Here is a 27,490-nt window from a genome sequence, read left to right on the forward strand (position 1 = left end):
TTCAGATTCATTCAAGAGGTCAGTCAGTCTGTCGATAATAAATAAATAAATTAATGAATGAATAAATAAACATATGAAATTAATACATATGAAATACTAAATGAAATTAATGATAATTTAAAAGAAAAACAAACCGACTCAAAAATGTAGTTCAGAGAAAAATATTATTCCAATTGTGTAAATACTTAGTCAAACTTAATATTAAAGAATACATAATTCCACCATGTTTTAATGCTACACTGGTTACAGAAAATGAGCCGGAAAAATGTGTCACTCTGGCAATAACAATGCGCTTTTTTACGATGTGACAAGAGTGTGTTGATGAAGCATTAAATTGTTAAACTTAACTCATTTACTGGCTGGCTGGCTAGTTCCACCATGATTCTCCTTTGAGTTTTAATGGTGGTTGGTGAACCATGTTATAGATGCATTACCGCCACCTACTGGACTGGAGTGACATTACCACCACCGCACATACAGTGAAAAATATTTTAAAAATAATGCTTTCATTAATAATTACCACCACTGCACATAGAAAAAAATATTATAAAAATAAAGATTTCATATATAATTACCACCACTGAATATAGAGTGAAAAATATTATAAAAAATAATTATTTGATTAATAATTACAACCACTGCACATAGACTAAAAATATTCCCCAAGGAAGAGCAGGAAAACGTTGCTGGGAAGAGGAACATCTGGAATACTCTGCTAAGCATGCTGCCCCCGCGACCCGGCCCTGGATAAGTGGAAGAAAATGGATGGATGGATGGATTTGTTGAAATCATGTGAACACCAACTCTGGTTTTGTCTTTAAATCTTTACTGAACTAAAAGACAATCACTACAGACATTAACAGCTACTAGATGCTGCTCCAAGAATTAGTTTTTTTAAAGTGAATATCAAAGTTAATTCAGTTTGTACACAACAAGTTGAGCACTGCGGAGATCATCTCTCTCATCTCTCACATTTCTGACATTAAAATATACAATCAGTGAGCCAACAGTCAACCAAAGTGAAGCCTCGTCCACCATCAACATTTAAACCACAGGACAGGAAGTCGTGTCCCTCCTACAGAGAACACAGAGACACCGAGGCACCATATGCCTTGAACATAAACCCAAACGCAGGATAAAGAGGTTCAGTGAACGTGGTGCTGAAGGTGTGGAGGTGGATCAGTGTGTCAGAGGAGACTCTGTAGAACGACAGAGTGCCGGCAGGACAGTCCACATACACTGCTACTCTACCAGAGGAGGAAGAGGAGGAGGAAGAGGAGATAGGAGGGATGGATCTGATTCTGTTATTGTGACAGACAGAGTAGTTATCATCACAGCAGCTCAGACTCCAGGACCGATCGTTTCTTCCAAACACACAGTCATTGGTGTTTCCTCTCCTGCTGATTCCTCCGTAAGTCACCGCTACACGAACCGCTCCTTTCCACTCCACCTCCCAGTAGCAGCGACCAGTCAGACCATCTCTACACAGCATCTGAGCCCAGTAGTCAAACCTCTCTGGATGATCAGGATACGGCTGCTCCTTGCCCACATGAATCACCGTCCTGTTGTTGTCAGACAGTTTGATGAAACAGTTTGCTGTGTGAGTGTCCGGTGTGAGTTCACAGGCATCTGATGGAGAGAACAAGACACAACACAGCAGCAGTTTATGTTGTTGTCGGTCATGTTTTAAAGCTTCAGTAGTCAGTATAGTTTTGGCATCATTGGGCAAATATTCCATACTGACCTTTCAGCATATTGTAATTCAAGTGTTCTGAGAGATAACTAGACTTCTGCACCTCCTCATAGCTCTGTTTTCAGGCTTTAGAAAATCTAGCCCGTCACGGGAGACTTTGACCAATCACAGGTCATTTCATTGAGAGAGCGTTCCTATCGGCTGTGCTCCGGTCATGTGACCGGAACTTGGAGTTCCTTCACCGGATTTCACAATGGCGGCAGCGTCACAAACTTTCTCATTTTACAGCAAAACCGTGCACTACAAGATGATTCTGAAAACATCTGAGGAGAGAAATAGGCATTAACGTAACATACTATTGATTCATATTTGATCAGCGCTGCCTAGTTTGACCGTTTGGTCGGAGTTTGCGAGTGATTGACAGCCGGCTCTCATAGACGGCAGATTGACGGCAGATTGACGGCAGACCTCAGATCAGCTCTTACTGCTTGTTTTCCTCCGGTCTGGGGAATCTTGCAGATGCCGTTAGGAGCACCGGAGAACGCAGAGGAACATGATTTTTTTTCAGGTTACCTGTTTCATGTACTACTGTCACGATATAGCGACCGTTTTATAAAAATAACTTTTTAAAATCATATTTGCTCCAATCTCGCCTACTGAAGCTTTAATGAATAAATAACACAACTATCATACTTGTGTTTAATGAGAAACTGCCTGTGTGCTGTTTTGTCTTCATTAGTCAAACTGAATCCACACTTACACTTCCTCAGACTAGGTTTTAACATCTGCTCTCCACAATGGTCCACCCTGGAGGAAGAAACACAGTCACAATGAGTCCTAACTGCTGTTCCTCCGTTTATCAGTGTGACGGAGAAACAGGCTGAAGCAGGAACCTGAGAGTCAGCAGATTTGACTTGCTTGTACCACAAGATCAACGTTCAGAGGTAGCAAAGAAGACCTCCTATTCACCTTATTCTCTACCTGAACTAGGGTGCTTCCACATTGCGTCATGTTATGTTCTCGCTTCCGTTTAGAGCGGAAGTACCATTATTTAGCTTAGTGCCGCCTGTCGTCAGTGTTAATACATCCATGGTTATCATTCTTTACCTGCCAAGAAAGCTGTTATTAAGTTTTAATGGGTTTTTTTATGCGAGAAAGTAACCTTTTAGATTTCCAATATGTGATCAGTTTAACCAAATAAATTTGGAAATTTGGTTTGAGCATTGTTGTATCCTGCAGTGACAACTCTTTATAAAATTCAACTCTCTAGTTTGGACCTTTGTCTATCCGACACCCAGCATCTATCTGGCACTGAGAGTTTACAGAAACGCTGTGGACACGACGTCGTGCTTTTGTATGCTGACCGGCCGGTGTACTGATATACTTTGGTACTTTTGTAGCTCCTCATAGTGGAGCCATCTAAACCATGAAGCACTACAAATGCCCTCATATGTGATTTCAGGACATGTTCCTATATCGTCCTCACAGTCAATGATGGCTGATGGATGTGGTATTGTAAAACCGTTAGTCCGCCAATTTCCTCAGCAAAATGTGAACCTGTTGGTGGCGCTAGAGGAACAGTCAGACGATTACTATGGATGAATCCTCTGGGGACCATACATGTCTGAACAAAGTATGATATCAGCACATTTAGTAGTTGTTGAGATATTTCAGTCCGGACCAAAGTGGTGGACCGACTAACATAACCATCCCTAGAGCCATGCAGGGCTAAAATGAGACGATAATTCTAATGAATGGGTGTTTCCATTCGATAAGACTTCTAGGGATCCATGTGTTTCCTAACTCAGGCCTCCTCACTCCTCTGAACAGAATTAAGACAAATAAGACATCCTACGTGGTGACGGACCAGAGCAGAAATTAGACGTACCTGCAATGTGTATGTGTCCATACCTGAAAGTATCCAGTCTCCATTGTGGATCCTCCACTCCAGCAGCCAGCAGCTTCCCTCCTGAGTCTCCTGGATGGTTGTAGCTCAGGTCCAGCTCTCTCAGATGGGAGGGGTTGGAGCTCAGAGCTGAGGCCAGAGAAGAACAGCCGTCCTCTGTGACTAGACAGCCTGACAGCCTGGAATAAGGAAAACATTGTTTGCTCAGTGTATCAGCAGAGAAATCTGACGTTTGACGTTGACCATCTTCACTAACATGAATCGAAAACTCTACGACCAAGACTGAAAAGATAAACTCTTTAACCAGCAGCTGTATCCTGACCTGAGGGTTTCCAGTGTGCAGTGTGGATTCTTCAGTCCAGCAGACAAAAGCCTCACTCCGGTATCCTGCAGGTCGTTGTTACTCAGGTCCAGCTCTCTCAGACTACAGGACTGGGAACTCAGAACTGAGGAGAGAACTTTACAGCTTCTCCTTCGCAGATTACAGCCAGTTAGCCTTAAAAGAAATGCACACATTTGACAACATTACTCCTAATATCTAATGTGATTGAAAACCATGACTTTAATCATAAGTAAAGTAAGTCTGTGCGTGTGTTTGTGCTTGTCAATCTGCTTTAAATAAATTGTAAATAATTGAAACCACTTGTCTTAAAATTGTATTTGTCTATTATCTGTGTTTTGGTCTACGCTGATTTACTGAGAACTGAAAATTAGTCGAGGGAAATGGCTCTGCAAAAGCAATGTGACACTTTATAATCGGTTTGGTACTTACCGTAGAGTTTCCAGTTTACAGTGTGGACTCTCCAGTCCAACAGACAACAGCGTCACTTTCGAACTCTGCAGGTTGTTGTTACTCAGGTCCAGCTCTCTCAGTTTAGAAGACTGGGAGCTGAGAACTGAGGACAGAGCTTCACAGCTTCTCTCTGAGAGGTCAAAACAGGTCAGCCTAGAGAGGAATGAGCAATGAGCACGATCAAAATGTTTTATTTGTCATGTATAAAATTAAACATATTTGGAATTGTTTATGTATCCACGTACAGAGCTTTGTTGGAGGCTTTGACCACTGGCAGCAGCCTCAGAAGATCCTCCTCTGAACTAGAGTATTTCTTCAGGTCGAACACCTCCAGATCTTTTTCTGATGACAGTAAGTTGAAGACCAGAGCTGACCACTGAGCAGGAGACAGTTCATCCGTGGAGAGACATCCAGATCTCAGGGACTGTTGGATCTCCTCCACTAGAGAATGATCATTAAGTTCATTCAGACAGTGGAACAGATTGATGCTTTTCTCTGGTGACAGATCCTCACTGATCTTCTTCTTGATGTACTCTACAGCTTTCTGGTTGATCTGTGAGCTACCTCCTGTCTGTGTCAGCAGACCTTGTAGGAGAGTCTGATTGGTCTGCAGGGAAAGACCCAGGAGGAAGCGGAGGAACAAGTCCAGGTGTCCGTTTGGACTCTGTAAGGCCTTGTCCACAGCACTCTGGTAGAGATGTGTTAGTTTAGATTGCCCTCTAAATACTTTAGACAACCGGGAGGTTGATTGTTCTTCTGCCATCAGATTGACACCAGAGTTGATGAATGTCAGATGGACGTGAAGAGCAGCCAGAAACTCCTGAAAACTCAGATGGACGAAGCAGAACACCTTGTCCTGGTACGGTCCTCCCTCCTCTTCAAATATCTCTGTGAACACTCCTGAGTACACTGAGGCTGCTCTGATATCAATGTCACACTCTGTCAGGTCGGATTCATAGAAGATCAGGTTGCCTTTCTGCAGCTGCTCAAAAGCCAGTTTTCCCAGAGACTCGATCATCTTCCTGTTCTCTGGACTCCAGTGTGGATCTGTCTCAGCCCCTCCATCATACTTGATGTTCTTCAGTTTGGATTGAACCACCAGGAAGTGGATGTACATCTCAGTCAGGGTCTTGGGCAGCTCTCCTCTCTTTCTGGTCTTCAACACCTTCTCCAGAACCGTAGCAGTGATCCAGCAGAAGACTGGGATGTGGCACATGATGTGGAGGCTTTGTGATGTCTTGATGTGGGAGATGATTGTTCTGGTCTGCTCCTCATCTTTGATTCTCTTCCTGAAGTACTCCTCCTTCTGTGTGTCGGTGAACCCTCTGACCTCTGTCACTATGTCAACACACTCAGGAGGTATCTGATTGGCTGCTGCGGGTCGTGTGGTTATCCAGAGGCGAGCAGAGGGAAGCAGTTTCCCCCTGATGAGGTTTGTCAGCAGCACATCCACTGAGGTGGACTCTGTAACATCAGTCAGGATCTCATTGTTGAGGAAGTCCAGAGGAAGTCGGCACTCATCCAGACCGTCAAAGATGAACACGACCGGGAACTCTTCAAACCTGTAGATTCCTGCTGCTTTGGTTTCAGTAAAGAAGTGATGAACAAGTTCCACCAAGCTGTACTTCTTCTCTTTCAGCACATTCAGCTCTCTGAAAGTGAATGGAAATGTGAACTGTATGTCCTGGTTGGCTTTGTCTTCAGCCCAGTCCAGAGTGAACTTCTGTGTTAAGACTGTTTTCCCAATGCCAGCCACTCCCTTTGTCATCACTGTTCTGATTGGTTTATCTCTTCCAGGTGAGGCTTTAAAGATGTCTTCACATCGGATTGCTGTTTCTGGTCTGTCTGGTTTCCTGGAGGGTGTTTCAATTAGTCTGACCTCATGTTCATCATTGACCTCTGCAGTCCCTCCCTCTGTGATGTAGATCTCTGTGTAGATCTGATTCAGAAGGGTTGGGTTTCCTGCTTTAGTGATCCCCTCAAACACACACTGGAACTTCTCCTTCAGGTTAGACTTGAGTTTACGTTGGCACACTGCAGCAATAGTTCCTGGATAAACAAACAATGAAACCAGTGAGTTGTTGTTCAGAGCACGAAGCCTCCTGCAATGCTAGAGCTGCTAACGTAGCACAAATACACACACTGTTGGACACTCCATAAAGTTATGCCGGGCAGACACACAGCTGACAACCTGCTAAACTAAACTAAGAGAGAGACTTTTACTGGGAAAGTGGCTGCATGCCCGCGACACTACACGCAGCATCGTAGCTGCTAAGTTAACGCTCCCAGACGGGTGAACTGGGGACTCCCGTCAACCAATATCTGTTGTGCTCCTGCAGCTGTTACGAGGCACAAATCTTGTTGGTTAACGATTAATAATCGGTTAACGAGGGTCGGTTATTGGTTAAGAACATTTTTTAAAATGAGCATCCCTAAAGGATAGATAAACCTCTTACTGCTCTGCAGACAGTCAGCCAGCTCCTCCTGCTTCATTCTCCTCAGGAAGTTCAGTGTGATCTGCAGAAATGCCTCTCTGCTCCTCCTCCTCTGCTCTTCCTCCTCTCCAACCAACACCTCCTCATCCTCCCTCTGACTCTTTAAGCATTCTGGGTAATCTGGACTCAGAAGTCTCTGGATCTTCTTCAGCTCGTTCTTCACAAAGCTTTCGATGTTTTCTTCCAGCAGCTGGAACAGAATAAAATGTAAACTTTGTACGAGTCCGAGTACATGAGCACAGTATTGGACCCGATATCCGATACTGATATCGGTATCGGTATCGGCGCATCCCTGCTGGAGACACATATTTATACGGCAGTAATGGTAATTCAGTATGTGTGTTTTAGTTTAGCTGTACTTGTACATTTACACACCATAAACATGGAGTCCAGTTGTGTTTGATGCTGCAGGGCAGACTGACCACGGGTGACCTTTAAACTCTGCTGATGAACTCTGTGAAGCAAACGCACACACACACACACACACACACACACACACACACACACACACACACACACGTTGTTCCGTCATAAGGAGTTCAGGTAGAAACACAAAAATTAAGTCTGCATTCTGCTTGAATTGTTGGATGTTATGTTTTTAAAAGAAGCAATGCAAATGCACAGTTACACTGAAATTGTTATGAATATATTTAAACTTTTGAATGTTTTAATATGATGGAACAACAAACTGGGATGAATTATTACATTTGATCATCAGACCGGTGCCCATCTTTGAAGACAAGAGGTTCACCCATAGACATGTCACTCTTCATGGACAAGTAGCTGAGTTCAGGTCCAGGTCCAGGTTCAGGTTCAGGTTCAGGTTCAGGTCCAGGTTCAGCAGTGGTTTTAAAGGGAAGGACTCCCTCCTCTCTGTCCGCACACTGATCCATAACAGAGTCCACACTTTCACACAAACACAACAACATGCAGTCACTCATTACAACAAGATTCACATCACAGGACCTGGATCCGGACCTGGACCCGGACTGTGCTAAAGGGGTCCTCAGTGAAACCAGGTCAGACTCAGTGTTGGAGGATAGCTGTATTTTGAGCATGTAACACGTAATGAATGTAACTTCAGAGTCTTAACGGTTGAAAAAGCAACTCAGTCAAGTTGATCCAAGCTGTCAGACCAGTTCAGACACTTCCTGCATGTTTCACTGATGTGAACTCAGATTACAATCAAACTGCTGTTGATTCTACTCCAGAAACACAAACAACATCACATGTAAATCTCTCTAAAATCATTGTGCTTCAACTCAGAGAGAAACTCTACAGAATTTATCAAAGAGATATTTTGAAACAGCCAATCAGCATCGAGAAGCAGTTAAAGGGTGATACAGCAGGATGTGATCAGAGTGATCCTGATGATCAAACATTTCCAGATTCCTCTGGTTGGATTCTCACCTGTTGAACTCACTTCAGGTCAGTTTACAGACACTTTCCACCTTCATGTGTCGAGGAAACACTAGAAAAAGAAGAAGAAGAAGCTCATCTCTTCCTCGTCAGTCCTGGTGTCTGTGAGCATTTGATCTGGGGACGTCTGAGGAGTCTGAAAAAAACAACCCCTCAGTGACGTGAAAACCAAACCAGTCTAACCAGTGAAAGAAAAACAGTCGGTGTCGGAGAAATCACAGCTCAGTTAGTGTAGTTCTACTATCCGTCCACTAGATGATGCTGACCAACCATCTAATGAACTTGAGATCAGTTCAGCATTGAAAGATGCAATGACGCAGCAGTGTTTGTTCTGTTGTTTGTTTTTTCGCCTAAGTAGTTTTGTTGCCTAAACCTAACCAAATCTATCTTTTCCTAATGCTAACTAAGTAGTTTTCTTTTGCCTAATCCTAACTAGGTTGTTTTGGTGCCTAAACCTAACCAAATCGATCTTTGCCTAATGCTAAGTCAGTTTTTTTTGCCTAAACCTAACTTAGAAGTTTTGTTACCTAATCCTAACCAAATCGATCTTTTCCTTAAGCAAATTAGTTTTGTTGCCTAAACCTAATTAAGTAGTTTTGTTGCCTAAACCTAACTAAGTACTTTTGTTGCCTAAAGCTAACCAAATTGATCTTTCCCTAAAGCTAACTAAGAAATTTTGTTGCCTTAACCTAACTAAGTAGTTTTTTTGCCTAAACCTAACCAAATCAATCTTTTCCTAATGCCAGGTAGTTTTTTTTTGCCTAAACCTAACAAAGTAGTTTTATTTTGAAAAGACTGGAGCAGAAATTGACACATGCGTTACGTGTTGGACATTTGAAGGAAAACGCATGAAATGAGAGGAATAACTTTTCGTTAAATATCATACGTACGGTTGTATGAGGAAACGTTGTTGAAAGTTTTGGAATGGAAAATTCGTATCTATGTCCACGAATCAAATAGATTAAATTTTGTGATTATTTCTCGACCTGCTGTGAGACGGAGTCGTTACTTTAACACCAACTTGATGATCTGAGAACATGAATCATGACGCTCACACTGATCTGAGAACATGAATGATGACGATCACACTGATCTGAGAACATGAATCATGACGCTCAAACTGATCTGAGAACATGAATGATGACGCTCACACTGATCTGAGAACATGAATCATGACGCTCAAACTGATCTGAGAACATGAATGATGACGCTCACACTGATCTGAGAACATGAATGATGACGCTCACACTGATCTGAGAACATGAATGATGACGCTCACACTGATCTGAGAACATGAATCATGACGCTCACACTGATCTGAGAACATGAATGATGACGCTCACACTGATCTGAGAACATGAATGATGACGCTCACACTGATCTGAGAACATGAATCATGACGCTCAAACTGATCTGAGAACATGAATGATGACGCTCACACTGATCTGAGAACATGAATCATGACGCTCACACTGATCTGAGAACGTGAATGATGACGCTCACACTGATCTGAGAACATGAATGATGACGCTCACACTGATCTGAGAACGTGAATCATGACGCTCACACTGATCTGAGAACATGAATGATGACGCTCACACTGATCTGAGAACATGAATGATGACGCTCACACTGATCTGAGAACATGAATGATGACGCTCACACTGATCTGAGAACATGAATCATGACGCTCACACTGATCTGAGAACATGAATGATGACGCTCACACTGATCTGAGAACATGAATCATGACGCTCACACTGATCTGAGAACATGAATGATGACGCTCACACTGATCTGAGAACATGAATCATGACGCTCACACTGATCTGAGAACATGAATCATGACGCTCACACTGATCTGAGAACATGAATCATGACGCTCACACTGATCTGAGAACATGAATGATGACGCTCACACTGATCTGAGAACATGAATGATGACGCTCACACTGATCTGAGAACATGAATCATGACGCTCACACTGATCTGAGAACATGAATGATGACGCTCACACTGATCTCAGAACATGAATGATGACGCTCACACTGATCTGAGAACATGAATGATGACGCTCACACTGATCTGAGAACATGAATGATGACGCTCACACTGATCTGAGAACATGAATGATGACGCTCACACTGATCTGAGAACATGAATCATGACGCTCACACTGATCTGAGAACATGAATCATGACGCTCACACTGATCTGAGAACATGAATGATGACGCTCACACTGATCTCAGAACATGAATGATGACGCTCACACTGATCTGAGAACATGAATGATGACGCTCACACTGATCTGAGAACATGAATGATGACGCTCACACTGATCTGAGAACATGAATGATGACGCTCACACTGATCTGAGAACATGAATCATGACGCTCACACTGATCTGAGAACATGAATCATGACGCTCACACTGATCTGAGAACATGAATGATGACGCTCACACTGATCTGAGAACATGAATGATGACATCACTGATCTGAGAACATGAATGATGACGCTCACACTGATCTGAGAACATGAATCATGACGCTCACACTGATCTGAGAACATGAATCATGACGCTCACACTGATCTGAGAACATGAATGATGACGCTCACACTGATCTGAGAACATGAATCATGACGCTCACACTGATCTGAGAACATGAATGATGACGCTCACACTGATCTGAGAACATGAATGATGACATCACTGATCTGAGAACATGAATGATGACGCTCACACTGATCTGAGAACATGAATCATGACGCTCACACTGATCTGAGAACATGAATCATGACGCTCACACTGATCTGAGAACATGAATGATGACGCTCACACTGATCTGAGAACATGAATCATGACGCTCACACTGATCTGAGAACATGAATGATGACGCTCACACTGATCTGAGAACATGAATGATGACATCACTGATCTGAGAACATGAATGATGACGCTCACACTGATCTGAGAACATGAATCATGACGCTCACACTGATCTGAGAACATGAATGATGACGCTCACACTGATCTGAGAACATGAATGATGACGCTCACACGGTGCTGATCCTCTCTGTGTTTTAATGAGGACGTCTGATGACGTAGAAACATGTTTGTACAACACACATAGAACCACAGTTATAGAAATACAATCGATTTGTTTCTATTTACATTAGATGAATAAATAAACAGTGGTCGACTGAGTCGGGAACATCACGTGCAGGGTGGACCAGTGGTTAAAGGAAAGTCACAGGTTCAAGTCCCAAATCTGCCAGCGTGCCACGGAGGAAGGTGCTAAAAAGAACTGATGTATTAAAACACTCTGGTGTGTATGGAGGATAAAACCTGACTTATTAGGACATAAATAAATGGACAAAGTAAATCAAATGTTCAAAAAGGCACAAACATATAGAAATACATCCATTAATGTATAATAAATACATTAATCAGAATTTGTATTCTGAGGGTAAAATTTGCATATTTTATATATGTTATAGGAAAAATATAAAACAGGCCATGAAAGAGATTATTTTTTACCAAATTTAATTAAAAATTTAATTAATTAAATGTCGCTGAGGGAAAATAAATCCACAGCTATTTTATTTACAAGTTTACTAATTTTTAAAAATTAATTTATTAGTTTATGTTTTAAATCATCCATTAATTTATTTGTCTCCTAGTAACGCAGGTTTGAGTCCTCCATACTGTCATCTGAATGGATGTTGGACGCCGTTATCAACATTTGATGTTGTCTTTAAATATCAAACAATCACAGATGTTCATAAAACCAGAAGAAGACGTTGTTTTCCGTACTGACGTTACGTTGTTTCTGTACGTATTTTACTTAGTTTACGTACTTATTTGAAGCCCAATTGGATTTTTTTCCTAAACCTAAGAGCGGACGTTACCGTACTCTTGTTGCGTGATGACAAGCCTGGAATCATGACGCTCAATGTCTGTGTAACATCGTGCCATTTATACGTCTTCCCGTGAGACCCGGTGAGAACATGTGACTCTGGGGAAGACAGAGAACAGTAATATTTACCTACGTGTTGGACAGTTATATAAAATATAAATATAAAAATAACACAAGAGGTTGTGCAGCTGCAAAGTCTGTGAGTTGTTTTTAGGACTGAACAAAGTGATAAAGTTTAGTGGTTAGTCCTCTGGTAGCAGGAATCCACACACATGAGCTTTGGTTTATAAAGTCTCTGCTTTCATGCTAATCTCTCTAATATATATTATATATATATACTATATTATATATATATATATTCATGAGGCTTCCACTACTGTCAGACTGTGTCGTGACGATTCCCTAAAATCTCTGAAGAGGAAAACTGAAGTGAAACTGTGCAACACGTAATAACATCCTGTACAAAAAGGTGCTTTTAACAAACATTGTGACTGAAGATAAGGTGTATCTGATGACTGTATGAAGATATTTACACATTTCTAGATATTATTTATCTACATAATGCCGGGGAGGACGCTGTCGTTATCTCAAGAAAGTTGTTTTTTGATCTTTACATGAAGAGGAGTCGTAATCACACGAGATATTCTGTCTTCTAAATGTCTCTTTTCTTGAAATAATAATAATAATAATTATACATTTTAAATATCAAAATGTTTTTATGACGCCGATTCATAACCGCTTAGAATAATTACAGATAATTCTTTCATGATCACATGATCTAGCTGTTAGTAGTCGTCTGCTGTAGAATAATATTTAAGTAGTGAACACGATATTTGAACTAATATGATTTTATATATCTGCGAGGTTCATTAATTCTGTTTTGACGTCTGATCCGTTTCTTCAGCTCAGACTCTGGAACTTCTCTCTCAAGTTCTTCACGATGCTCTGCTGACCGCCGTCCGTCTTCTGTCCGCAGTGCGAGCTTGTCGTCTGGGACTCGTCGCCCTGATCGTTGGAGGACGCCGCCGCCGTGGCGTCGAGCTCTTGAGGCCTCGCCGGCTCAGTTTTGGCTCTCACGTCCTCCCTCTGTTTGTACTCGTCAGACTCCTGATAGACCCGGCAGCGGTCGATGACGGCCATGATGGAGATCTTCTCCCTGCTGGTGGGCGAACGGATCTGAACGTAGTTCTCATCCCCTCCGTCCTCCGAGGCCTCCGCAGGCTCTGGGAGCTTCTCCATGACGATGATCTTGTGTTCGGAGTCGTCCGGCAGCGGCGCCTCGGCCGCGACGTAGTAGCCGTCGTGGTCGCCGTCGTAGTCGCCGTTAGCGACCTGGTCCTGGAGCTTCTGCAGCTCGCCCATTTGTGCTTCGCTCAGCCGAGGGTCCAGAGAATTGGCTCTCTGAAGCCGTTTCCGGCGTTCCTCTCGGCTGGCGTTCCGGCTGCGGAGAGGCTTGTCCGACGGCACCTCGCCAGAAGCTCCGTCAGCGACAAGTAGGCTGGAGGAGCAGCTGGAGTGCCTCCTGAGACCGCCGTCGAACAAATGCTCCGGCGTGGAGCAACTCCGGCTGATGGGACTCTTCTTGGTGCGACCGTGGTCGGAGTATTTGGAGCGGAGCTCTCGGACGTCGGGCCAGTTGAAGCCCTCGATGGGCAGAGGAGGACTGAGGGGGCCGAGGGGGCTGCGGGAGCGAGCCCGGCCCGAGGAGACCGCCGCGGAGCTGCAGGCCAGACCCTGGATCTGGTCTACGGGGCCCAGCGGTAGAGAGGTCGCCTGGTTCTGAGAACCCAGCGGCAGAGTCAGGTTGGGTTTACCTGCAAAGCATTAAACACATCATGAATTTAAAGGAGGATTCTGATTTTCACTACAACCTGTTAGATCGACTGACTGCTGGCGTTTCTGGTTAATCTGTCAACACAATGTGAAGAAAACTTGTTTTAACGCCACTAATTTCTTTAAGGCATTAATGCAGTTGATCATCCGGAGGTCGTAGCGGGCTAGAGTGAAGATACAGATATCATAAGAAAATAGAAAACCTGATGAATCCATCGGTACCAACCATGTCATACTAGCTCGTCATGAAGGAGGATAAATAACGCTCCAAAAAAGTTGCGCTAAATTTTAGCGAGGAAAAACTGGAATGGCCATTTTCAAAAGGGACTAAAACGTGTCTACTGGGGTCTCAGAGGGTTAAATGAGACACAGTTTGCAAATGTGTCAGCAGAAAGCTGCTCTGCATTCAGTCCGGAGGCTGGTTGATATTTGAGGAGACAAAGACAAACAGACGTCACAGTACCTGAACTCTCCTTCTCCTCCATCACACAGGGTAAGGTCTTCTTGCCCATCAGGAGGCCTTGGCTTCGCTGTCGGACCACCGGTTTGGTCGTTTTGATCCGCTGGCTGTACTGACGGGCCAGATTGAGGACTTTGCTCTTCGCCTTGTCTTCGTCGTCCAGCTGGTTTGAATCCTCACTTGGCTTTCCCCCCTCTGCCTCCGCCTTCAGCTGGGCGACCCGAGGAACCGCGACCCGAGGAACCCTGGCCCTGACGCCGCCGGCGGCCTCTTCCCCGAACACCTTCAGGGCGTCCTTCAGACTTCCTGTCCGGTTCAAACCGGGGGCTTTGGGCTTGAGGGGCGAAGGACTGGTGGATTCCTCGGTGATGGTGCTGAGGTCGGACGCTCCGCTGTCTCGCTCACAGCTCTGCGTCGTCTCAGAAAGGCTGCTAGTCGCTTTGGGGTTTCTCGGAGCTTCTCGAGGTCGTTCTCGCACTCTGTCGTCGCTTTGTGATCGGTTGACCTCTCGCTCCATCGTCTGCCAGATCTTGATCATGTCAGATGAAGGTCTGAACTCTTCTTCCTCAGATGGATTGTCCTGCAAGCTATGAGATCTGGACCACTGGTATCCTTCTGAATCTTCTAGATCTGTGCTTCTCTGATCGGACCTGAACGAGTCCAACGAGTCACTAGAGACCATGCGGCCCTGGGTGTCGGAGGGTAAAAAGGAGTTTGACTCCAGACTGGAGGACCTGGTCGAGACGAAGGGATTCGTCTGGACGGTTTCATCCTTTGGGATGCTGTTGAGCCGGCTGACGGAGCTCCTGACCAGCCCGGTCGGGATGTACGTCAGGCTCTCTCTGCGCTGGAGGCTGAAGGTGGCGTCCTGGTTCTCATAGTAACTCTTGATTTTGCCGATGAGGAGCTGGTCCTGCTTGGACAGCGTGGAGTCCCGCCTCCGCCGAATGCCTCGCTCTGCTTCGCAGAGGCTGTCGTCCCGAGGAGACAGCAGGGTCAGATCCGTCGCGCCGAAGGTCTCCGCGGGATCGGAAGAGATGCTGTTCACCCGCAGCGTTCGGTCGGCGGGTTCGGCGCTGAGGCTGAGGCTGCTGCCGGTCCTGCTGGGTAGCCGTGGTGACGCGCAGCTGAGGGAGTCCAGGCTGCCTCGTTTGATGCTGTTGGTGAAGTGCTGAGCGATGGCGCTGGCTTTGTCCAGGACGGAGGAAGGAAGGATGCTGGAGGTTTCACCCTCTTTCTCTGGTGCCTCCTTCACATCCTCCTCATCCTCAGAGGATTCGCCACTACTCAGGGTTTTTGAGTCTGATTCCGGTGTGGCAGGAGACGGCTGCTCTGTCGGCTCTGGATCTCTTTTAGGTCTCAGTTCTTCTGATCTCTGAGAGGTCCTGGGAGGTGTGTCCGGATCAGAGGAGGGTTCTGGTTGAGGGTTTTCTGTCGGTTCAGACTCTGATGTCTTCTCCTGCGCCAGCTTATCTGTGGAGGGCTAGAAGGGAAGAAACACTTTTAATTTGTAGCCAGCAACAAAACGAAAACAAGCAACAACAACAACAACAACAACAACACGGTGCAGGAAGAAGAGAAAGAATTGTTTATGTCACTTTACGTGCGGTCTTCATTTGACGAACAAAGTTAGCAGACAGTTAGCGATGGACTTCACAGGACAATATTCACAACATGGATTCATTTTGATGAGAAAACGTTTTGATTCTGTTGATCTGTGGACCCTTATAGGATAAAGGAATATAAATAAATAGGAATGGACACATATACAGACTTTATCACCGCTTCAAAGGGAGGGAGACAATTACACTTTGGTGCTCATGGTTTCCATAAAATGAACTGGACGATTTGAATCGTGGAGAATCTAACCGATCTAACGATGTGATGACTACAACAATAAAAGCGGTAACTTCCTTCTTCCTCCTGCAGAGACTCAAATGAAGCAAATATATCGGTTCTGGCATTAAAAAATCAATTTCAAAATTGTAAACACTACAGCACTGGAAACAACAAGTTGAACTGTTTTGTGATTTTAACAACGACTAACGTAAAACTTATATTAGACGGCGAATCCATTTTACTCGGCTATCGTCCATATTGCCAAAAGTTACCCGGCGTTTAATTGAGACCTGCGTTTATTTGTCAAAACGTGTCGCCACGCCCGCCGAGTAAAATAGATTCGCCGTCTAATATAAGTTTTACGTTAGTCGTTGTTAAAATCACAAAACAGTTCAACTTGTTGTTTCCAGTGCTGTAGGGTTTACGATTTTTAAATTGTTTTTTTTAAGGCCAGAACCGATATATTTGCTTCATTTTAGTCTCTGCAGGAGGAAGAAGGAAGTTACCGCTTTTATTGTTGTAGTCTCAGTAACATGACGTCATATCCGTTCTGTATTAATTTAGAGATTTTCCAAAGTAAAGTGTATGATTCAACTTTTTCCCCGTGGCCGAGCGTTAAAAAAGTTAACAAAAATTGCAATAAATCATGATATCAAATCGCAATAGATATCGAATCGGCACCCAAGTATCGTGATAGTATTGAATCAGGAGATAGGACTGGAACAGAGGCGAGACAGGAAGTGATGTCAGGACTATGTCATATCAAACCTGTGCTGTTATTTACCTTCTCACACGTCGGTTCAGTTCCACCCGGCTCGTCTTCTTCAGGATCTCGGCCGTTTTCTTTGTTGCAGCCGTTGGAGGAGACGCTGCCGCCGTCTGCCTCCTTCAAACACAACAACAACAAGACATCAAATAAACCTTTAATAGTTTTTATATCATCAATGAATAACAAACCAACTGCATCGGTGTTATTCCCTCTAACATTTGAATAAAGGGTCAGTTCACACAAACATCCTGTTCTCCTGCTGAAGAACTAAAACAAGTGTAATGAGACAAGAGATATGTGTGTATGGTTGGATAGCACATGTTCTACTGTGTGAACTGACCCTTTATGAACAACAATAACCATCAGTTAAGAGATGAACCAGCTTCACACCACACAGATCAGTCTCTGAAACCAGCAACAAAACACCGACAGGCAGCAGCAGTGAAGTCAAACCAAACAGGTCAGATGATCTCCGGCCAAGCAAAACGCATGAAGTGAGAAAAAAAAAAAAAGTAGCATCAGCTGCTGAAAGAACTTTTAATTTGTGTGATCGAAGGAACAGTTCAGCGTTTTAGTAAATCCTCTCGTTCTCCGTCTGTAGTTAGAGACAGTCTCGTACGGCTAACGCCTGAAGTCCCGCGTACAAACACTAAAACCATTGCTATGTATAACAGACCGTTGCTATGTATAACAGACCGTTGCTATGAATAACAGACTGTTGCTATGAATAACAGACCGTTGCTATGTATAACAGACCGTTGCTATGGGCGCAGTCCGGATGTCGGACTCTGGCAGACCATTTTTTTGTCAAATTATTGCTTTCTTCAGTAAGTAGCCGTGTTATAAGCGGGATAATGAACAGCTAGCAGGTCATTGTTGTGAAAGAATCCCCTTCAGGGTGATGAGAGGTGCGATGATGCGGCATCGCACCTCTCATCACCCTGTCGGGGCTTAACGCAAACTCGTTTTAACGCCAATAATTTCTTTAACGCATTAACGCAACTTGTGATGTTTAGGTTGTAGCGGCCCAGTTTTAAAGCTAGAGTGAAGATACTGGTATCATATGAAACCTAATGAATCCATTGGTACCAACCATGTCATACGACCTTGTCGTAAAGGTAAATATCCCATTTCTCGCTTGAGTTGAAATATTTCAACTCCTGCAAATTCCGCGTGTTCGCGACTCATCATTTGCGTCGCCCGGCACGCGTCTATTCGCCTCTTTGCATTGACTTTGTATGTAATAGCGTGCATTCTTGGTGTGAACACATTATTGTTCGTCCAGTAACATGGACCACTTTCATTTTGAGATTTCTTTGAGTGACCTTTTCAGTTTTGGAGAAATTGTAAGTTATTTAATAGTCGAGTGAATTTAAATTTTCCATAAAAGAGAAGTTACAGAAATGTTTGTTTATGATGTCAATGATCCTCAGAGAACTGGAATCGGCAGGTCAGACTTTTAAAGATCTAAAATAACAGTCGGTGAATCTCTATCATGTATAATCAGTAATGAGGATTTATTAAAAAGCTGAACTGAACTTTGGTCGTGAAGGTTTTTAACTTTCAGCAGTCGTGTGTCCGTCAGCTGCTGTTAGTCCCACACATCATGCTCATGCAGCAGGTAACGGCAGGAAGTGGTCGCTGAGCGCTGTTATCCGTGACTTTAGTACGTTACGGAGCTGCGGAGGGATGTTGGGAGGAAAACTTGAATGAAGACCGTCACCATGGTAACCCCCGTTGACAGAAGAGCCCAGCAGGAGATGGCGGCCAGCACGGAGCTGACGAAGTCCTCTACCTGCTCGTCCTCCAGCAGGAGGTCGTCCGACTCGCTGTCCTCTGCCGCCGTCCGATGAGACCGCTGAGGAGACAACGTCCCCGCCTCTTCCTCGTCCTCGCTGCAGATCAGTCGGTCCAGTGAGTCCTTCCTGCTGCCCAGCTCCTCCTCCTCCTCTTCTTCTTCCTCCTCCTCCTCTTCCTCCTCCTCCTCGCCCAGGCCGGAGCCCGGCGTGCTGCTGCTGCTGGTGGCGGTGGCAGGCTGCAGAGAGCGCCGCTCCTGAAAAATCCCCCCCCCACTCACTGTCTGAGAGCTGCAGGACGCCACGCTGATGATGAGTCACAGGTCTGGTTCTACCACGAACCTTGTTCTGATCCAACACAACCCGTTCATATACCACTAAGGAGGCTCATCCTCCCAGTACAGGGTTAGTCTACTGATGGAGGAGGAGAAGGAGAAGAAGAACAAGAAGAACAAGAAGAGGACGAGGAGGAAAAGAAGAAGATGAAAAAGAAGAAGAAGAAGAAGAGTAGGAGAAGAAGAGGAAGAAGAGGAGGATGAGGAGGACGAAGAGAAGAAGAAGAAGAGGAGGAGGAGAAGAAGAATGAAGTAGGAGGAGAAGAAGAAGAAGACAAGAAGGAGAAGAAGAGGACGAGGAGAAAAAGAAGGAGAAGAAGAAGACAAAGAAGAAGACGAGGAGAAGAAGAGGACGAAGAGAAGAATAATAAGAAGAAGAAGAACACAAAGAAGAAGAAAAAGAGAAGAAGAAGAAGAAGAAGAAGAAGAAGAAGAAAGAAGAAGAGGAATCCACGTGTTAATATAAAGTGTGTGTGTGTGTGTGTGTGTGTGTTACCTTGACGACGGCTGTGTGGTCAACAGGAGAATCAGCAGCAGAAGCAGAAGAGCAAACGATTGATTGGTTATTATCACTGATCAGTTCATTCATTCATAAACTATATCAATATATATATCCATAGATATATCTATCAGTATATCCACGTCAGTTTGAGGCAGTGCTGTCGCCATGGTAACGGTATATTTATATTAATATTCATCATCCTCACCTCTGTTGCGCTTCAGTGTGTGTTTGTTCGGCTCTGAAGATGAAAGAAAACAAACAGATTTAATTAATGGAAGAAATCCATCAACAGGAAGTAGTGTCTGTGTGTGTGTGTGTGTGCGTGCGTGCGTGCGTGCGTGCGTGCGTGCGTGCTTACCGGACTGTCGTCGTCCCTGGCGACCGTCTCGTTGAATCTCGTCGGACTGACAGGACAGAGCTTTCTTCAGCCGCTCAGGACTGTACCGATACCTCGGAGGATCTACGGGACGAAACAACAACATGAGAAACTACAAGTACAACTCTGAAGTACTTGTACTTTACTCCACAGGGACATACAGTACTTTTTACTGTACCACAGGTCTGTGACAACTGTAGATTAAGAAGTTTTTATACAGTCAGTATGCAGGAAACTAAGCTGCTCTGTAAAAAGTTGTTAAATTTATCTCAACTTCAACCAGCTGCAACATTAAAATAATAATAATAATAATATAATATATGAATATAACACTCATCATGAATACTTCACTTTTGACACTTTAGCAAATAATACTTCTGTACTTTTACTTAAAGTTACTACGAGGAACTTTCATTTTGTGTTGATTTTGGCAGAAGTGTTTCACCAGACTCCGTTCAGAAAACCTCTCATTTTACTGACAACTCTGATATCTATCGATCTCCTTCAGTCTGAAGTCATTAAGAGATAATAATTAACTATCTCTAGATCACATGATAATTAAATCATGATGTGATAACAAACTAAAATACTTTAAATGGATTTCTTTTAAAAAAAATAGTGAAATTAAATCTCTTTTTATTTCTTTTTAAATCAACGTTTTAAACATGTACTTACAGATGGAATCCATTTCCAGGATGGCCTCTTTAGCCTGAAACAAACAGGACAACAACCGTTACTACTACTGCTGCTGCTGATACCGATACTGGTTAAACTGGTGAGTGTGTACTGGTGTTACTGGTGTTACTGGTGTTACTGGTGTTACTGGTGTCTGACTGACCTTCTGTGGGATGATGGCGTGGTGGTTCTCCAGAATGATGCGTTTGATGTGATGAGCCCACAGCTTCTTCTCCTCCACCGTCTTCGCCTGGAAACATTTAGACAACCAACATTCAGCTTTTCATCTTTTGAGTTTCCAGAGAAACACGACGCCACACTGAATAGATATATAGAGAGAAATATATACTGTATGTTTATATGTACAGTACACGTATACTATAACATAACAAAGAACAACTAAATCAGTGAGTCAGAAAGGTGACTAAAATTAAAATGATGGAGTTCCAGAAGAAGAGCAGGTGATCAGGTGATCAGGTGTGTTGGTGATCAGGTGCTCAGGTGAAGGTGGGTATGTGGTCTCACCTGGACGGTGTGAGGCTGTTTGGGATGTTTGTAATGAGTCACGCTGAAGCTCAGAGAGTCTTTGGCACTTTCAATCAGCATCAGAGTGGAGCACTGAAACCACACAAATAAATGAATGAATGAATGAATGAATGAATAAATATATAAATAGATAAATAAGTAAATGAATAGATAAAAAAATAGATATATAAATAAGTAAATGAAAGAATAAATAAATACATAAGTAAATGAATGAATGAATAAATAAATAAATAAATAAATAGATAAATAAATAAGTAAATGAATAGATACAAAAATAAAAAAATAAAAATAAAAATAAATAAATATATATATAAATGAATAGATACATAAATAGATAGATAAATAAATATGTAAATTAATAGATAAATAAATAAAAAAGTAAATTAATAGATACAAAAATTAATAGATGGATAAATATGTAAATGAATAGATAAATAAATATATAGATGGATAGATAAATAAATTAATAAATAAATACATACATTTATATATATATATATATATATATATATATATATATATATAAATAAATACATAAATAAATAGTTGAATAAATAATTACAATTTAAATAAATAAATAAATAGATAAATAGATAAATAAATAAATAAATAAATAAATAAATAGATAAATAAATATAAATATCAGGTTTATTGTCTGGAGGAAACTGGTGTTGGTTTACTTCCTGCAGTGTTTCTTTGTGTTATTCAGAAAGTGAAGTGTTCCTCACAGAGATGTGCGTCTTGTAGGCGTAGTGCTCTCCGCGGCGTTTGGTGATGAGCAGCATGCGGTCGAACAGGAAGAGCGTTCTCTCGTTTTTGGCTCGATGGACTTTGAAGGTTCCCTCCAGAACCAGTTCTCCGTACGTGGTGAGGTCCTGACCTTTCCAGTTCAGCAGCAGAGACTGAACCTCCTGGAGACACACAGTTTCAGTACATCCCTCTATGCAGTACAAGTACCTCAGACGTGTACTTGAGTCCAGTACTGTGACTGACCTGCAGCCTGACGGCGTGCTCGTGTTTCCTCTTCATGTCGTTGATGTACCACGCCACGCCCGTCATGGTGTAGATGGCCTCCTCCACCACCTCGTAACCCTCCTCCTCTGGGTCAAAGTGCTTCGCTATCTCCTACACAAATCATCATCATCATCATCAACATCATCACCATCACTACAGAACAATCACGTGTGATCTGGAGAAGATGCTTTTATGTCATCATGTTTTGACTGTTGATTATGGAGGGCAAAACCTGCCAATATAAATGAATAAATAAATAAATGACTCAATAAATACTGTAAATAAATATGTCATTAAATGTAGCAAAAATAAGATTAAAAATAAATTAAGCCATTAATTAATTGATGAATTTTGACATAAATCGCTATTTCTGTTTTAATTTGCTTCTTTATTTATTTATCTTTGTATTAATTCCCCTATTCATTTACTCTTCTGTTTAATTTTCCCTTTTATTTATTTATGTTTTTTTTTTAATAATTGTTTCAATTATTTATTTTTGCATTCATTTTTATTTATTTTATATTTATTTTTAAATGTATGTATTTATGTATTTATGCATTTATTTATGCAAGATTTTCACTTTACATTTCACGCCTTATTTATTTCCCAAAACTTGTTTATTTCTGTATTGTTTTCTTTTTACAGTTTTCATATAAAATAATTTTTTTTTTTTTTTTAAATGAATGAATATAATTTTTTTGAAAACTTCATATAAATAAATAAATAATTAAAACATTTATTAAAAAATAAATACATAAATAAATAAAAGGCAAAATTAAGCAGAAGACTAAATAAATAAGGGAATTATTACAAAGATAAATAAATAAAGAAGCAAATTAAAAAAAAATTATCAATTAATTAATGGCTACATTTATCTTTAATATTATTTTTGCTACATTTAATGACATATTTATTTATTTATTGAGTCATTTATTTTTTATTTTGGCAGGTTCCGCCCTCCTTAGTTGCTGTGTGAATAACATTAATAATAATAATAATAATGATACTGTATGATAATAATAAGCAGGTGTGTGGTACCTGGAGCAGCAGGTGGTATTTGAGGATCCTCTGAACGGGTTTCAGCAGGTATGAACCGAGAGGCAGCGAACGCTTCAACGACGCCTGCCGGTCACGGAAAAACTTGGCCAGAGTTTTATTCCTCATGCACTCCGTCAGCGCCGCGACCGAACTGCAACAGAACAATGAGACGGACAGAACCAGGTGTGAACTAGTGCACAAGGTGTAGAGACAACAGACGACAGAAGGTCAACGTTTCAGGACGAGAAGAATTGAAATGTGAAAATCGCTCATTCAGTGACAACCAGACCTGAAGATGGAACCAGAATCAGGACTTACTTTGGGTAGTTGGTGCAGTACTGAGTGTAGATCTCAAAGTACTCGCTCTGACAGGAAACAAAGAAACATCCTGTTAGTCAACACATTAAATATGTCACCATCAAGAGGAACAACATCAACTGAATCATGTCAACAGCTCTACTGTACGGAGATATCTGATAACTGCATCCTTTTGTTCTGGTAGAAGAAGTTTGTGATTTTAATAAAATATATAACTATATATAACAATTACGTAAACAACTGATTTATAGAAAATAATCACAATGTTGGCAACAAATAAAGATTTTCCTCAACTAATTTGATCAAAATAAATAAATATGAGTTCTTTTTTTTAATTGATTATTTATTTATATAAAATAAATAATTATATAATTATTATTTAATTTTATATAAATAATAATAATTAGATATATTATTATTATTTATTTATATAAAATAAATAATTATATATATGATATATCAACAATTAATTAACACAACAATTAACAGTCAATAAAATTATTTTGATTGTTTTTACGTATAAAAAACATGTAAAAATCATTAACTTTTTTTAAACTACACCTTTTAATTTGAAAATATGTTAATAACCCTCATGTTCTTCAGATCTTCATTCCGGGACAACAAACATCATCTATTGTCTTTATTTTTTTTATTATATATTTCTCACCTTCATGACGAAGCACCTGGCGATGGCGACTGGGTCGTTGTCACAGAGGTCGAGAGCCTGAAGCAGCTCGCTGTGGACAAGAAACGCAGTCACCATGACAACGACGACGACAACTACAGTTTAGTTTGATAATCTAGTGAATATTTTGGAGTTTTTGATCGCCTCAAAACCTCATCATCACTTCATTACTCCTCTCCAATCAGCGACTAAATGAACCTAAAGAAACATTTAATGATGATTAAATGGAGTAAAGATGTTCACAACAATCTGCTCTATAAACAGAAACACCTGATCACCTCCTCCTCCTCAGACAGTAGATGTAGTGATGTCACCTGACCAGCAGGTGGAGCTGTCACTTCAGTTTGTCTAAATCAAGTTTTGGAACTGAAATAAAACCTCATGTCAGAGTGAACAATAATATTATTTATAATCTCTGATGAGAAACATGATTCAACTTGAAGGGTTTGATTCTTGGTCTCCGTCACCTGGAGGTGGAGGTGATCAAAACAAACGCAGTGCAGACAGGACGTGGATATCAGTCTGGTGTGATCATGTAGATCATGTTATTTATTCTGAATATTAATAAAGTCATGCCACCGCACACCGAGCAGCCGGGACGTCCTGCTCCATAAAACAAACTCACCCTCCCTCCGACAGGAAGCACAGCGAGCGCTAACCCTGAGGAAACGTTACAACAACCTTCAGCCAACACGTCCCCATGGACACATATTGATTATTATTGATTCTTATTATTGATTCTTAATGATTCTTCTTCTTATTATTATTATTATAATAATATTATTGTCACCTGTTGAACTCGTAGATGTCCTCGATGTTTCCAAACAGAGAACAGACCTGCTCAGGACGGATCGATAGATCACACTGATCAATGATGTGGGCCAGGTAGTCCTGCAGAGGGGGGGAAAAGAGAGAAAGAGAGAGGAAGGAGAGTTCAGAAGTTACAAATTAAATCATATAAAATATGTTTTAATCCAAACAGTCAGAACAAATTTAATCTGATTACTTTCTGTTTGGATCAATTAAAGTTTGTTTCTGCTGATTGATTTAATGTCATTTTAAGGTTTTAAAGGTTTAATTTTTATCATTTTTTTAAGTTGTAAATATTTTTAATTGTAATTATTTTATATTTCATTTAAATTGTAGCTCATCTTCACTTAAATCTCAAATAAATCAAATTTATGTTATTTTCAATTGATTATTTAATTATATAAAATAAATTATTATTATTATTTATTTATATAAAATGAATACAAATGATAAATATAATTATCTATTTATATAAGATAAATAATAATTTTATATAATATAATAATTATTTATTTATATAAAAGAAACAAATTATATATAAATCTAATTATTATCTATTTACATGAAATAAATAATAATTATATATAAGTATAATTATTATCTATCTATATAAAATAAAAAATAATTATACATATGAATATAATTATTATCTATTTCATATAAAATAAATAATATTTATATATAAATAATAATTATTTAATTATATAAAATAAACAAGTTTTATATATAAATATAATTATAATCTATTTATATAAAATAAATAATAATTATATATATTATAATCAATTAACAACAATTATCATTCAATAAAATATTTTTGATTGTTTTTACATATAAAAACATATGTACAAATTAACTTTTTTACACTACATGATTAAATTTGAAAATATTTTAAAAACTAAAATATTTATTATATACCATATATATTTTAAACGTATTTTCTTTCCCATTCACGATGTCTTTAACATTTAACATTTAACAAAGCGTCTCTGTCTCGTTGAGGACAGTTCGTACAGCAACCTGCAGGTTCAGGTCTTCACTCTGGGTCCAGGTTTATCAGTGATCCTCGCTGTTACATAAGCAGTTAATCCAGAAGGTCTTAACCAGTTAATTATAGTCGGTGACGTCTCGCAGCTCAAACACTGTCCTCTGGACATCGTCTCTACAGGAAGTGAAAACTGGTTGTGTCTCCTGACGGATCAAAAAGCTCATGAAGAAGAAATCAATAAAACTATCCCAGATAATTAAAGCTTCTATATGTTGAGTCTTTAAATGATTACCGCATCTTTTATATGCGGTTTTATTATATTTCATTTATAGCATTATTTTTGTTTGTAGAAAAATTAGTGAAGATTATAAATTATAACAGTGATGAAGAGGGCATTTTAACATCCTGTAGAATCCAATGTGGATATCACTGATGCTTTTATTTTGAAGGCTACAGGTTAACTCTTCCTGTGGTCAACTGGAAGGGGCGGGGCTTCTCCTCTACGGAGTAGAAACGTCCTCGGTGACTCACCTCTACGATCATGCGCAGGTCTCTGACGTACATCCTCTCCGTCTCGATGATTTCCATGACGACTCGGTCCAGGTAGGTCAGCTGAGGGTTCGGCGCCATGCTTCTGCTTATGAACGGTGACCTCCGGCTGGAGGCTCGACTCGGCGTGGACTCCTTCTTGTTGTTGTTGTTGTTGTGTCTCCGCCCCTTACCGTCAAGCTCCCGGCGTGGCCGCGTCCTCCCCTCGCCCTCTGCAGCGCCCTCTGCAGGGCTCAGGTCCAGGTCGATGTCGGAGGTCTGGTCGGACGGCGGCGACGGCGGCGGGGGCGGGGGCGGGGCAAGATTGTCGTCTCGGGAGGATCCGGAGCCCGAGGACAGCGTGGAGATCAGGCTCGCCGGGCGGCGCTCGGAGGAGTCGGACGGCGTGGCCGACGGAGCGCGCTCATTGCTGCTGATGGAGGCAGTGGACAGGCGGGGCGACTCTGAGGAGGGGGGGGGGGTGTGATGTCATTAAACTGTCTGACGGGTTTAACGAAGAGAATCGACACCAATCAATCAGAACAGAGGTTCGATTAGCTGATCCTGATCCAGAACAACGCCAGACAGACATTATTTTATCTCCATCTTTAGAAACATTGAATGCGTAAAAGAACGTTTACGTCATAAACGTTCTTTTCTTTAGTTAATCGTTAATGAAATGTGACAAAAACAGCAAAAAGAAGAGTTTGTTCTGAAATGTTGAAATACTGAAACGAACTAAACCAACAGT

At 41.4% G+C, this 27,490-nt stretch overlaps 2 protein-coding genes across 7 annotated transcripts in view; both read right to left on the reverse strand.

The window, feature by feature from the left end:
• Positions 1 to 809: 809 nt before the first annotated feature.
• On the reverse strand, positions 810 to 8,442 carry LOC119476537 (NLR family CARD domain-containing protein 3-like). 2 transcript variants are annotated; one of them, XM_037749906.1, is made up of 10 exons: positions 8,298 to 8,442; positions 7,593 to 7,793; positions 7,263 to 7,341; positions 6,849 to 7,077; positions 4,638 to 6,441; positions 4,372 to 4,545; positions 3,922 to 4,095; positions 3,605 to 3,778; positions 2,454 to 2,500; positions 810 to 1,629 (listed from the first exon to the last, which is right to left on the reverse strand). In XM_037749906.1, exons 2-10 carry the CDS (start codon positions 7,778 to 7,780, stop codon positions 1,076 to 1,078), a joined length of 3,423 nt encoding a protein of 1,140 aa, XP_037605834.1. In that variant the 5' UTR covers positions 7,781 to 7,793; positions 8,298 to 8,442; the 3' UTR covers positions 810 to 1,075. The 2 variants fall into 2 exon arrangements, with proteins under 2 accessions (XP_037605834.1, XP_037605835.1); XM_037749907.1 differs by lacking the exon at positions 810 to 1,629 and adding an exon at positions 1,962 to 2,016.
• A 2,933-nt stretch (positions 8,443 to 11,375) lies between these two features.
• Positions 11,376 to 27,490, reverse strand: part of LOC119476536 (pleckstrin homology domain-containing family G member 3) — a 30,536-nt gene continuing 14,421 nt past the window's right edge. For 3 of the 5 annotated variants that reach the window (XM_037749903.1, XM_037749901.1, XM_037749900.1), the window contains 17 exons: positions 26,743 to 27,203; positions 25,204 to 25,304; positions 24,396 to 24,465; positions 23,729 to 23,775; positions 23,411 to 23,561; positions 22,352 to 22,483; positions 22,087 to 22,269; positions 21,338 to 21,430; positions 20,976 to 21,062; positions 20,813 to 20,846; positions 20,120 to 20,221; positions 19,967 to 19,999; positions 19,756 to 19,766; positions 18,852 to 19,181; positions 17,144 to 17,245; positions 14,524 to 16,003; positions 11,376 to 14,041 (listed from right to left, as the gene is read on the reverse strand). In XM_037749903.1, coding sequence (XP_037605831.1) covers positions 13,128 to 14,041; positions 14,524 to 16,003; positions 17,144 to 17,245; positions 18,852 to 19,181; positions 19,756 to 19,766; positions 19,967 to 19,999; positions 20,120 to 20,221; positions 20,813 to 20,846; positions 20,976 to 21,062; positions 21,338 to 21,430; positions 22,087 to 22,269; positions 22,352 to 22,483; positions 23,411 to 23,561; positions 23,729 to 23,775; positions 24,396 to 24,465; positions 25,204 to 25,304; positions 26,743 to 27,203 — 4,331 coding nt within the window. In that variant the 3' untranslated portion in view covers positions 11,376 to 13,127. The remainder of the gene's footprint in view (positions 14,042 to 14,523; positions 16,004 to 17,143; positions 17,246 to 18,851; positions 19,182 to 19,755; positions 19,767 to 19,966; positions 20,000 to 20,119; positions 20,222 to 20,812; positions 20,847 to 20,975; positions 21,063 to 21,337; positions 21,431 to 22,086; positions 22,270 to 22,351; positions 22,484 to 23,410; positions 23,562 to 23,728; positions 23,776 to 24,395; positions 24,466 to 25,203; positions 25,305 to 26,742; positions 27,204 to 27,490) is intronic. The other 2 variants (XM_037749902.1, XM_037749904.1) reach the window with 2 other exon arrangements.

Source organism: Sebastes umbrosus, chromosome 18 (assembly GCF_015220745.1).
Source record: "Sebastes umbrosus isolate fSebUmb1 chromosome 18, fSebUmb1.pri, whole genome shotgun sequence".
NCBI classification, from domain to species: Eukaryota; Metazoa; Chordata; class Actinopteri; order Perciformes; family Sebastidae; genus Sebastes; species Sebastes umbrosus.

Bases quoted from the DNA above. Each gene is read 5' to 3' on its own strand.
- LOC119476537 (XM_037749906.1), bottom strand. From the start codon at position 7,780: ATGGATCAGTGTGCGGACAGAGAGGAGGGAGTCCTTCCCTTTAAAACC. The intron at 7,342-7,592 runs GTAATAATTCAT...TTTGCTTCACAG, and splicing joins CACCGGTCTGATGATCAAAT to AGTTCATCAGCAGAGTTTAA. The intron at 1,630-2,453 runs GTAAGTGTGGAT...TCTCTCCATCAG, and splicing joins AAAACCTAGTCTGAGGAAGT to ATGCCTGTGAACTCACACCG.